This window comes from Manis pentadactyla, chromosome 8 (assembly GCF_030020395.1).
Source record: "Manis pentadactyla isolate mManPen7 chromosome 8, mManPen7.hap1, whole genome shotgun sequence".
Classification (NCBI taxonomy): Eukaryota; Metazoa; Chordata; class Mammalia; order Pholidota; family Manidae; genus Manis; species Manis pentadactyla.
Genome location: NC_080026.1, coordinates 125,058,318 through 125,070,547, shown reverse-complemented (window position 1 = coordinate 125,070,547; position 12,230 = coordinate 125,058,318). Strand labels below are relative to the sequence as shown.

Sequence of the window (12,230 nt, the reverse complement as noted above, 5' to 3'; positions counted from 1 at the left end):
CCCTAGGATACACAAGTGCTAACCGGCCACATCCCCAGAAGAGAAGCTGACCTTGTTCAGACACATAAAGAGGCTTCTTTCTCCATCCCCAGTGTCCTCATCTAGCACATTCTTATTGACTGGATTTCATATGTCACAAATAATGCTCTCAAGCTCTTAGTTGCAACTTTCAACAGCGCCAAGAAGAGGCTGAACCGACTATTCACGGGGGTGGGAGGGTGGGAAAGGACAGATGGGTGGGGGCCTACTGGACTGGCAGTGCGAGTCTGGGGTCCTGGCCCAGCCACCTGCTCCTTCTCCATCTCAGCATCCTCCTCTGTAAGGTAAGAGGTTGGGAGAGATACTAGACAATCTCTAACGTGCCTTTATGGACCAATTTGCTGCGACTTGCTTCGCTTTTTGGAAGTGGGCAAGGCCAAATCATTTGAGTCAAAGTCATCCAGTTTTGGACATTTAGCCCTAAACTTAAACTGACAGGCTGCTTTTTCTTCTGCAGATGGTTAGTGTGCATACAATGGGTACGAAGTGTTTTTTTATAATAAAATATTAGGTTAATAATGATATCATTCATGTACCATAAAATTCACCTTTTAAAGTAAGTATGTAATTCACTGGTTTTAATACATTCACAAGGTTGTACAACCATCACTGCTAAGTCCAAAATATTTTCATCACCCCAAAAAGAAGCCCTATACACGTTAGCAGTCACTCCCGAGTCCCCGTTTCCACCGCCCCCTGCAACAACTATCTACTTTCTGTCTCCACAGACTGGCCTATCCCAGACATTTCATATAAATGAAATCATACAATACAACATCTTTTGTGTCTGGCTTCTTTCACTTAGCATGAGGTTTTCAAGGTTCCTCCACATTGCAGCATGCATCGTACCATTCCTGAACAGTATTCCATTGTATGGATATACCACACTTAGTTTATCAGTTCATCCTTTGGACTTCTGTGTTGTTTCCACTTTGGGGCTCTTATAAATTCTGCAGTTGTAAACAGGAGTGTACAAATTCTCCTGCAGGCATGTGTTCTCAGTTATTTCAGGGTGCAGTTGCTAGGTCAGAAGGTAGCTCTATGTTTAGCTACCAAACCATTTTCCAGAGTGGCTGCACCATTTTACATTCCTACCAGCTGTCTAAGAAGATTCTGGTTTCTCCACATCCCTGCCACCACTTGTTACAGTCTTTTATGTCAGCCTCCTTCGTGGGGGTGAAGTGGTACCCCATATGGTTTTGAGTTGCATCTCCTGAATGACTAATGATGCTCAGCATCCTTTCATGTGCTTTTGGCCATTTGTATACCTTCTCTGAGGAAGTGCCTATTTATGAGGCTTCCTGTTGGGATGACGAAGATTTTCTAAAATTAGATTATGGTAATAGTTGCATAACTCTAAAAATATACTCATATCTCGGAACTGCATGCATTTAGTGTATAAACTTTGCGGTACTTAATTACAGCTTAATAAAGCTGTTGACAAAAAGCTAGTGTTTAACACTCACAGGGAGGCAGTGGGTAGAGAGTCTTTAGAAGGGCAGGTCCTAAGTATCACTGCCCAGAGAGTGATTCAGCAGGTCTGGGAGGGACGTGACATAGCCAATTCCTACCCCTAGGCAATTCCAACCCAGATCTTCTGACCAAAGACCTCACTTTGACAAGTACTGCTCTGTGTATCTGGGCCCAAGGTATGGGCATTATTAAGCTATAACTGTCCTCTACAGGAAACACATCTCTTGGAGGCCTCAGGGAAGAGGACACAGGGGAACAAGGAGGGCTAATGTACACTGAGTAGTTTCTAAAAACATTTTAACGTGTTTCTTCCCTTTCTACTTTCTTGTACTTGACTCGCCCCTCCTTCTGTCCAGGGCACCCACAGGCCGGGATAAACAGCCTGAGATGAAGTCACTGGGAGCCCCTGGGGCCTGTAGAGGTCCCAAGGTTCCTGCCAGACCCAGCGTGGGGACTGCGGCCTCCTGAGGTGCCGGCAGACCTACAGAGGCCTGTGGCTGGAAAAAGAGCCTCAGAGCTCAGGACCTTAGCAGCTGGTGGTGATAACCGTAAGTGGCTGGGACCTGAGTAGGGCTTCAGGGGACAGCAGTGCAAAGAGCAGCAGAGACCAGGGAGGCAAGAGGCAAGTAAAGGCATTCTTCTGTGAGGGCTTATGAAGAACAGGTACATGTTTGTGTGTATGTATATAATACACATACATCACATTTATTCACAAAACCCATGTAGAAACATGTGCATATCCACACATATCAGCTGCCTTGTGAGTAAAGCTGTGGCACTCACTACACGTACTTGCAGGGTGCGTATGAGCACACACACAGTGATTCACCACTTTCAGTGCACTCTTGGTAACACAGGGGCCCTTGCTCTCTCCAGACCACAGCACTGAGGCTCTGAGAAGTGTGCTGAGCTGCAGGGGCAGACCCAGGATGGACCCGGGGTTCCTCCCACCCCCTCAGGCTCTTCACCGCAGGTTTGACCTTCACTTGCCCCTTCTCCTGGTAGCTGACAACTACAGGTAATAGCGGTAAGTACTTTCTTTAAAACTGCATTTACGTTCCCACCCAGGACATTACCATGTACTAATAAGGGGCAGCCTGAGGAGGGAATGCCGTCACCCCACTGTGCTCAGCTGGAGTTCTAGAAGCTGGCCCTTGGCCCTCTCTGAAGCTAATCACACCCTTCAAGGGAGTGAGCTGAAGAGCAGCTGGCTTCCTCCTAACCCTGTAGCATCTAATCATACATACTTGAAAACCATCCTTTTGATTTTTGCCTTCACTTCCTGTTGGGTTGAAAATGAATCCAATGGGAATTCCAGACAAGGAGTGGAACTGGACTGGTATGCTCCCACTCTGACCGGCAGTGGGAGACACGGGGCCCAGCGGTCTCAGAGCAGGGTCAAGTCAAACACATTCCTAAGGGAAGAGAAGAGCCCAGAAAGGTTACTGGCCCTGCCTCCTGCCCACTCAACAAATACCAGGGCCAGAGCTTTCTCCAGTCCCCTAAAGGAAGGTTCTAGAAAACAGGAGGAGCATCTGGAAGGAAACAGTTGGATCTGCTGGTGGTCTGTGCTGACAGCCCCCATTCAACCTTCTCCACCCCCAGTCTGGCAGCTCTCGGCTGAGCTGGGAGCACCTTTAGGGCAGGGTCTCTGCTCTCATTGCCCAACTGCCTCCCAGGTCAGGCAGTGTTCTGAGCAATCTCACACATTATCTCATTATTACCAAAGAGACACTGTGAATACTCACATTTTGTAGGAGAAACTAAAGTGTAGGGAGGATGACCCTACTAACCTCAGTTACACTGCTTGCTTTCTCATTGGCCAGTTCAGGCCTTCAGCAAAACACTTGCTGACCCAACCAGGGATGCCACCCAAGCCAACCACAGCTGCCACCACTGGTGGGTCACCACTGACCACGACCACCACACGCCACCCTGGGTTGTGGGTGCGTCAGTCCTTCCAGGCTCTCAGACCATAGTCAGTCAGCACCCTGCCCAGAGACAAGCTGTACTGGAGCTGAAGTTCCTCTGCAGGGGAAGGAGTGAGAGCCACGGGTGATTCCAGATCTTACATCCCAATTCAGGAGGCATATGAGAATATCTAATGCCTTGCAAACTGGAGAAAGGAAACTAAAGTCATTCTCTGGACCTTTAGGACACTAGTGTGTCCCCCGCAGAGAAGGCTATAAACGTTTAGGCTTCCAAGTCCTGCACCTAATCATTGGCTCTGCAAAACCCCTGGAGAAATGATACTCTTTCTTCCTATTTTCATAACTAATGCCAATTCAGGCCAAAATGGCAAATAGGTCAAGTGATTCCTATTGAAGCAGTGAGGCTGCCCTTGCTCACCACTTAAATTCCTACACTGATGACCCGTGAACAGGGCTGGTGCTTGGGGGAGGATCAGAGCACTCGGCCACAACGGGCCAACTGTATCATCTCCCGGTGAACACGGCCCATCAGACTTTCCTTCAACAAGAGGTTCTGAGGAGCCACCCTTGGTGTCTTAAGTAGGAAGAAGTTTAAGTCTTGGGTGGGCATGGGCAGAAGATGGACACTGGAAAAGAGGGCAGAAGAGAAGCTCAAGAAGGAGTTTCTGAGGAGCGACCCTTTTGAAATCTCCCTTGAAGGTAGCCTGTGATAAAAGGGACACCTCAGACCAGTAGGGAAAAGAAGATCTAGTCAGTAAGTGATGTTCAGACAACTGGCTAGCCACCTACACAAGAATAAAGGATATACTGCAAATGGATTCAAAGTTTAAACATGAAAAATGTAACCATGAAAGCTCTAGAAGAAAACGTGGGAAAACCCCTTTATCACATCAAAGTGTCAAAGACCTTACTATGAACTGGAAATCAAGTCTTTCAACTGATAAACCTGACTACATGAAAATTTCTGTAGGGCAAAACATACCATAGTGCAACCAAAAAAATGAAGACAAATGGTAAAGTTATTTGCACCTCATGTCATGATAAAGGGTTAGTTTCCCCAATATACAGAGTGCCTAGGAACTGATATGTAAAAGATCAACATTCCAAGAGAAAAATGGTAAAGAGTATAAACAAAGATCACAGAACAGCAAATACAAATGGTTCTTTAATGTAAGAAAAGATGCTTGACTACAGCACACTGAGATGGAGCAAAAAGTTAGGTCAATGTTTGCCGGGGAAGCTAGTGTTCTCAAACATTGCTGGTAAGAGCAAAAATGCTACAGGATCCATGGAGAGTAATTTGTCGACCTTTATTGAAAAATCACAGATGCATGGGGCTATTGGGAATTTACCCTGCAGATACACTTCCACAGATGTGATATGACTTCTTTACAAGCTCATGGTATATTTGTAATAGCAAATGTTCATCAATAAGGGGCTGATTAAACCTTGGTAAATCCTTAAAATGGAACACTAATAAGCTGTAAAAAAAAAAAAACAAAACACCTATATTAATGCCTATATTTCCTGTATGCCTAGATACAGTAAGATTTCCAAGATAACATGAAGAAAAAATGGCAAGAGATAGAACAGCATGTATAGCATGCTACAGTTTGTGTAAAAAGGGGGATAATAATTATATATATTCACATTGCTTGTATTTGCATGATGCTATTCTGGAAGGATACTCAATAAAGCAGGTAGGGGGGCTAGGAAAAATGGAAAACATGTGAGTAGGAAGAGTACTTTTGATCAAATATCTTTTTATTCAGTGAAGTTAATGAGTTAGTTTAAAAAAACTCCTTTGAGACCAACAGCTGGCTATATTTACTTCAATTAAACAGGAAGGAAACAACTTCAAAACAAAACAAGATGAAAACAGCTTGAGTCAGTAGTTAAGGCATTTAATTTAATTGGTGGTTTGGGAGAAAAAAGCTGCCTTTTATCTTCAGTTTACTGTATGCTCAGGAGCAAGCCCGCCCAAATCTCTCACCACACTGCAATCACTCTGTTGCCATCATTCTAGCAGAGCCAAGTAGTGAACTTCTCAGCTTTTAAGTGCTGAGAGGGAGACTTCAAAACACCTTAAATCCACCTCAACAACAGAGTATCCATCAAGACCCTTAATTTACAGCCACTTGAAATTTTCTTCCCAGAAAGTAAAGTAAGATGTATAGATCAAATCCCTTGTACATGGAGATAATAAAACACAAAAAATGCAGCTACAAAGGAACTGAGGAGGATGGGTGGGAAGGGAGGGATAAGGGTGGGGAAAAAGAAAGGGGGCTTTACAATTAGCATGTGTAATGTGGAGGGGGGCATGGGGAGGGCTGTGCAACACAGAGAAGACAAGTAGGGATTCTGCATCTTACTACGCTGATGGACAGTGACTGTAATGGGGTTTGTGGGGGGGACTTGGTGAAGGGGGGACCCTAGTAAACATAATGTTCTTCATGTAATTGTAGATTAATGACACCAAAATAAAAAATAAATAAAATAAATAAAAATAAATAAATTAAAAAATGCAGCTACAGAAACCTGGAGCCATAAGTCCAACTGAACCACCTGAAATGGTCCTTATGCAAAAACCACTCACCAGCATCCCAGCAAGTCTGAGCACCTTGGAGGTCAAGTCACTCACCCCCTCTCTGAGACCCACACCCAAACTCTTTGCTCAACAAGTCTTGCTGTGAGAAAGTTTTTCTCAGGACAAGCCCAAATACACCTCCCTGAACACCCAGATTCTGACCTCTTAATAAAATAGAGCCACTTCTCACCCTCTTTTCACATGAAAATGTCAATCAGGTCCCCTCACACATGGAAGCTTCCGGGGCTCTTCCTATCCTGGCTCCTTGCTGTGGGCACTGTCTGGTTTGCTGGTGTCTAACCTAAAAATCAGTCTCCAGAACTTACTGCCACATTTCTAGATGCGGTCCTGCAACACTGAGATGAAATTCCCTGAACTCAGGAACCCTGTGGGTTGTGATACTCCTCCCAACAGCACCAGCCGTGAAGTCTTTTGTCCTGGGTCTTCTTACCCTTTGAGGACACTGCGGCGCCACCCTTTCCAAACACACACACACACAGCGCCACCCTGCCAGCTGCCCTCCTGCTACACAACAGCGCGGTGTGAATGCTAAGTGTCATCACCTAATCCCAGCCCAGGGCTACCCACTGGAAGGGAAAATGACCAAATGGAGCATGTCTTGGAGAGTCAAGGGCCCCAGTTCTCCCACTCAGCGCTCTCCTACAATCACTGTGTGACCTAGGTCGGCACTCAGCCTCTCTGGGCCTGTTTCCTCCTCTGTGAAACATTCACTAGTAACTTGTAAGCTCGTGTCTCCCAACTTGCCACCTCCAGGGTCTTCAGTGACCCATTTCGGAACACACTACTTCACTGCCAGGGCCAACGGTGTTTGTTTTTTATGGCTCTTCCTCCATGAAAAACTAGGGAGACATCACAGGGAATCGCTTCCTTTTAAAAGCAGGGCCCTGAGTGGAAGGTGGCGGGGCTTCGGCAGTCCTCGGCCCTGGCCCTCTTAGGGTCTGTAATGGACTGACTTCACGGCCGGAACTTCTAGACTGTTCATGCTAGACGGAATGATGTCTGCGATGCCACCTTCAGATACCCACGAGAGACTGACCCCGCCCAGAGTGGTGTGCTCCCTCTGCCCAGGTGACATGCATTCTGGAGAAAATCTGGCCCTGATTAAAAGACACTACTCCGGATTAACCCAGGAACGTCACCTTGGAAAACCACTTGCTTCCTCAACCTACCTACAACTAGTCTCTAATTCAAGTAATTACGGTTTACCAGACCAAAATGCCCTTTAAAAATTTTTATTTGATCTTTGACTAGGTTCACAAGGTTCAACATCCATAAAGTATAAAAATGTCTACCCAGATGAGTACCCCCTGTTCTCGTGCCCCACCTGCTCATCCCCACCCTCTCCCTCAAAGAGGACAAAATCTGGGTATGCGGTATGCAGGAAGTTGTATTTGGGAAACCACTGTTCTTAGCCTCTAATAAATCCCTCCAGAGTTTCTTGATGTGTAAACAAGCAAATACAAATATAGACTCTATTCATCTCCCTTTATTTTTCATTAAAAGTAACATAGTATACATGCCATTTAAACCTTACTTTTTACACTCAGTTTGTTTCGGTGTCTTTCCACATCAGAGTGCTCCCTCATTCACTTTCTGAAGCTACCTGGTGTTTCATTAGATGAATGCATCCCAGTGGATTTACCTGTCCCCAGCGAAGGGGCATCTGGATTGCCCGAAATCTTTTACGATCACAAACAACACTGCAGTGAACAGCTTTGTGTGTTGGTTACTTTGCATCTGGGAGAATCTGTAGAATAAATTCCTAGCAGTGGAACTGTCGGGCCACAGGGTCCAAGCCTTTGTAATCGGGATTGATACTGTCAGGTTAGAGGCTGCACCAGTTTATACTCCTACCAGCCACGTGTGAGAACAGCAGTATCCTATAGATTTGCCAATGGAGCATGTCACCAAACTTCTGGATTTTTGCTCATCTTGTAAGTGAAAAATGGTGTATCAGTTGGAGATTTGCTGTTAGGTTGAGTAAGGTTGGGCATCTTTTCACAAATCTAAGAAACACTTGTGTTTTGTTTTCTGGGAACTGTGTTCACTGCCCATTTTTCTCGTGGATTGTTCCAAGATGCCAAGTTTAGCAACAAGAGCCACAGCGAGCACACTGTGCTGCTGTTTAAGACCTACTATGTGGAGCCTGAAGAACAAGAAATGAAGAAACTGGCTGGGTTCATCAGGCAGGAGTAGTTCCTTCAAGTGAACAGAGAGGGCAGGAGCTGTGCTTCATTCGAAGATTAGTCCTTGCAGTAGTTACAGTTGTGTCCTGCCAGCATGCTTTCCCTTTCCCATGCTTGACAAATACAACCTCAATTAGTGAGAAACAGAATCCACGTGTTACCCCCACCCCAAGAACGTGGGCCACCACATGATCAGGTCTGGCCAATCTCTTCCCTCAGACTGCTGGGATTGGCTAAGGGATTGTCATGTGACCTATGCCACCCAATCAGAGCCCTTGTGGGACTTCTGCCAGCTCTACAGGGAAAGAAGTCCACTTTCCTTTTACTGGGGTCACCGGCTTGAAGGACAATTCAGGGCACCTTTGCTATGCAAGGAAATCCAGCCTGGGAAGGAAGCCAACTGAGGACACAAAAATTGAGGCAAAAAAGAGAGATGCTGAGCCCTTGGTTCTTGCCATGCATGGAACCAGGACGCACCCTCCTGGTCTTACCCTTCCACAAGCCAGTAAATGCCCTCTTCTGCTTATGATTAGACTTCTGTCACTTGAAACCAAAGATACCAGGGTACAAAGACAAGACATGCACTCACTCTCTCCAGGCTGATGTTCAGAGCGTCACAGACTGTGACAGCAAAGTGCTTGGCCCTTTCAAAGCTCCCTTTCCCGAGGCTGTGAGAGCCATCTATCAGAAACAGGATGTCCTCTGCAGCCGAGCACTGCATCACTAGGGGACAGTGGAACAAAACAGGTGACAACCAGCTCCCCTGCAGTCCAGTCCCAGGTGGGTCTTCCCTGAAGCAGTGTGGAGGCAGGAACAACCTCATGGTGGGATAGGCTGCTGCTCCTCTGAGCACAGGAGAGGGGATAATACTGGAGAAGCTCCCAGCCAGAGGCAGCCCTCCTCTGCAGCAGGAAGCACAGGCCCAACACCAGCACCTCGCTCACAAGCAGGTCCTTACATGAAAGTCCTCGTAACAATGGAAACGTCTAATTCAGTGATGTTATATGAGAGGAGGGGTTACTGGGCCAGTGAAGGATACCCAAGAGCCTTGGTCCCAGCTCTGAGGGCCACAATCTAGCCCAGGATGCAGCCAGCCACCCTGGAACACGAGGTCCCCTTACCCAAAAATTCAACAAATGACAGGTAGCACTGACTGCATCTTTCCTATACGCCATGTGCTGCCTGAAACACTTTAAGTATGTACTAATCGAGTAATTCTCACAACCACCCTGAGACAGATTAGTGTTTTTAAGAGACTTATTGAGATATCATTCACATATAATTCATCCATTTAAAGTATATAATTCAACAGTTCTGACTATATTCACAGGTACATTCCATCATCACCACAGTCAATTTAGAACATTTCTGTCACCTTGAAAAGAAACCCTATACCCTTTAGCTATCAGCTCCCTAGCTTCGCGGCTCCCCCAAGTCCTAAGAAGATTTACGGCTTTTTATTCCCACTGGGGAGATGAGGAAGCTGAGCACAGGGCAATTCAACAACTTCCTAAAGCCAAAGGACCAGCAAGTGGTGGAGCACAGAATCGGGTGCAGGCTGTCTGGCTCGAATCCACCCCCCCACCCCCCACCTCAGGGGTAAGAACAGAAGTCAGAGAAGCACCAGCCAGAAAGCAGCGAATGAGGGGGATTTCACCAGACAGGGAAGGAAGGGATATGCAGGCCCGCTGGGAATGGGCCGGTGGGGCTGAAGCATGTGGGGGGGATGCTGATTAGGTGGAGGAAGGAATGGCGGGAGATGAGGCTGGCTGGGTAGACAGTGGTCACGTAACGGAGGACTTCAAAGCGCAAGTCAAACATTCCACGACAGGGATTTGCCAAGGGTTTTCACTTGGTCAGGCCTGTGGGAAAAAGGCTCTGGCTGCAGCATGGCAGGAAGACGGGAGTGGGCGGAACTGTCTGCAGGAACATGGTTTTCCTTGGGTCCATCACACAGACATAGAAACGAGCATTGAATGGAGGGTTGAATGAAACATGGACTTACTTTTGCTGGCGGCTGAAATCTTCCCAATGGTCTCTCTGCTTATATAGACTTCCTGAAGATGGAGGGATGGGCACACTGGGAGAGAAGACGCCAGATGCAGTCATTACACAACAGAGAGGGGAGGACTCGGTCTCTACGTTACATGACCAGGGCAAACGGGTAAAAAGAGAGAAAACAGGAATGTGGAGTTCTTGAATGATATTGCACCTCAAAAATTACCAGATGGATAACTTAAAGAAATCCCTCCTATTACTCTACTTCTATTAGGTATCACTGTATTTATTTATTTATTTATTTATTTATTTATTATTATTATTTTTTTAGGTATCACTGTATTTAAATCTGAGTATTTTTAAGAGAAAAAATTTAAACATATATAGAGGGGATATAGAGCACCTCTGATTCTGACAGCTTTGCCCCTGGTCAGGCATGATAACTGGGTGCCCCTCCGAGGTGCAGCTCCTCGCTGTAAAAATTAACCTTGGATGTAAACAGACAATTCATAGAATTCATAGAAAAGCACCTGGGAAAATGTTCAAACAGATAACAAAAGGCTTTCACTCAAACAATGAGATATTTAAATGACCAGCTTCTAAATTTAAATGTAACTGGGAAAGATTAAATCAGGAAAAAATTTTCCAGGGATGGCCTTGTAAACTGGCACAACCCTTTTGGAGAACAATCTGGCCAAAAAAATTGAGTCAAAAAAAAAAGAATGCTTACACCTTTGACCCTGCCGTATCACACCTGGGAACTGATGTAAAGGGAACAATTTTAAAGAAGGGAAAATGTGATCCTTCAACATAACACTGAAGATGCTCCCTTCAGTGTACCTGTGATAAAGGAGTGCTGGAGATAACAAAACGTTGATCTATTTATTCAATTAATATGAATGAGGGGTAAAAAGTTTTGGGGTAGGAAGTTCGTGGATAAATCTTTTGTTCTTTATATGATACCCAGTAAAAAACCCTGAGAATGCCACTGGGAGGGATATTTTGAAAAGCCAACTGCATGTGGCCAATGTCTAGTTGCAGGGGAAGTACACATGCTGATGCTTTGTGACCATCAGTGTGCGGCAGGTAAGCACAGGGGAAGGACAGCGAGGGTGGGCGGAGTCCAGAGCACGCCAGGAGGGGGCAGATGAAGGCCTGTGGGCCTGGGGGGTGCTAGGGAAGCAGGAAAAGGGGTGGGGTCACAAACCACAGGGATTGCCAACTGCCAGGAAAGTATTAGGAAGGGGACACCAAAAGGTGCTGTCCAGGTCTAGGAGTGACACCTCTTGTTTGTGGCTCCCTTTTAGTCAGCCACCCCCTGGGATGATCCCAGCTCCATCTTCCGTGGCTCCTCTGCAGAATTTCCCATTCTCTCCCCTACCTTTTCTCTGAGTAGGCAGCTTCTGCTCACCTGATTTGTCCTCTGCTCCATCTCTACTCACAGAGAAGATGGTTCAAGTCCAATACGCTGAACCAGCAGTCAGCTGCAGTGGAGAGCTGCCAGACAAATACCTTTCGTGAGGTCTAGACCAGTCTGCCGCTGCCACTGTTGTTTTGCTACCAGAGGCAGAATTAAGATATACACTACAAATAAAGATAGCAGACTGAATTAAAGGAAAAAAATCTTCGATTTGTTTAAAAAATGGCAGAGGATGAGACAGAGGCTGAGGCAATTAAAAAAAAAAATCATTCTGTAATGCAGCAAATTGATCTCCCAGAAAACAGAGGCTTTCTGCTTCACTGCATTCAGAGATCATCAAGATCTTGCCAACGCGCACATCCCTGCTGCAGCCCAGCCCATGATGTGGGCTGTTCCCATGGACTCCGCTCCCTTGAACTGTCTAGAAGGCAGGCTCACTTCTGCCCCAATCCTCCCCAGAGCCTAGCCCAGCTCTCTGCACCCGGTAGCTGGGCACTAAATTTCCTGAATGAGTCCACGAATTACTTCAAAGGGCCCAGGAATCCCCACGGCTCTGCAGAGAACAGAAAAATACT

At 46.2% G+C, this 12,230-nt stretch overlaps 1 protein-coding gene across 1 annotated transcript in view; it reads right to left on the bottom strand.

Moving 5' to 3' along the window:
* The window catches only part of VWA2 (von Willebrand factor A domain containing 2), a 32,759-nt gene that overhangs the window by 19,800 nt on the left and 729 nt on the right, over window positions 1–12,230 (bottom strand). Inside the window, 4 exon segments of the mRNA XM_036898623.2 lie at window positions 2,760–2,862; window positions 7,356–7,358; window positions 8,823–8,960; window positions 10,243–10,317. Coding sequence (XP_036754518.2) covers window positions 2,760–2,862; window positions 7,356–7,358; window positions 8,823–8,960; window positions 10,243–10,317 — 319 coding nt within the window.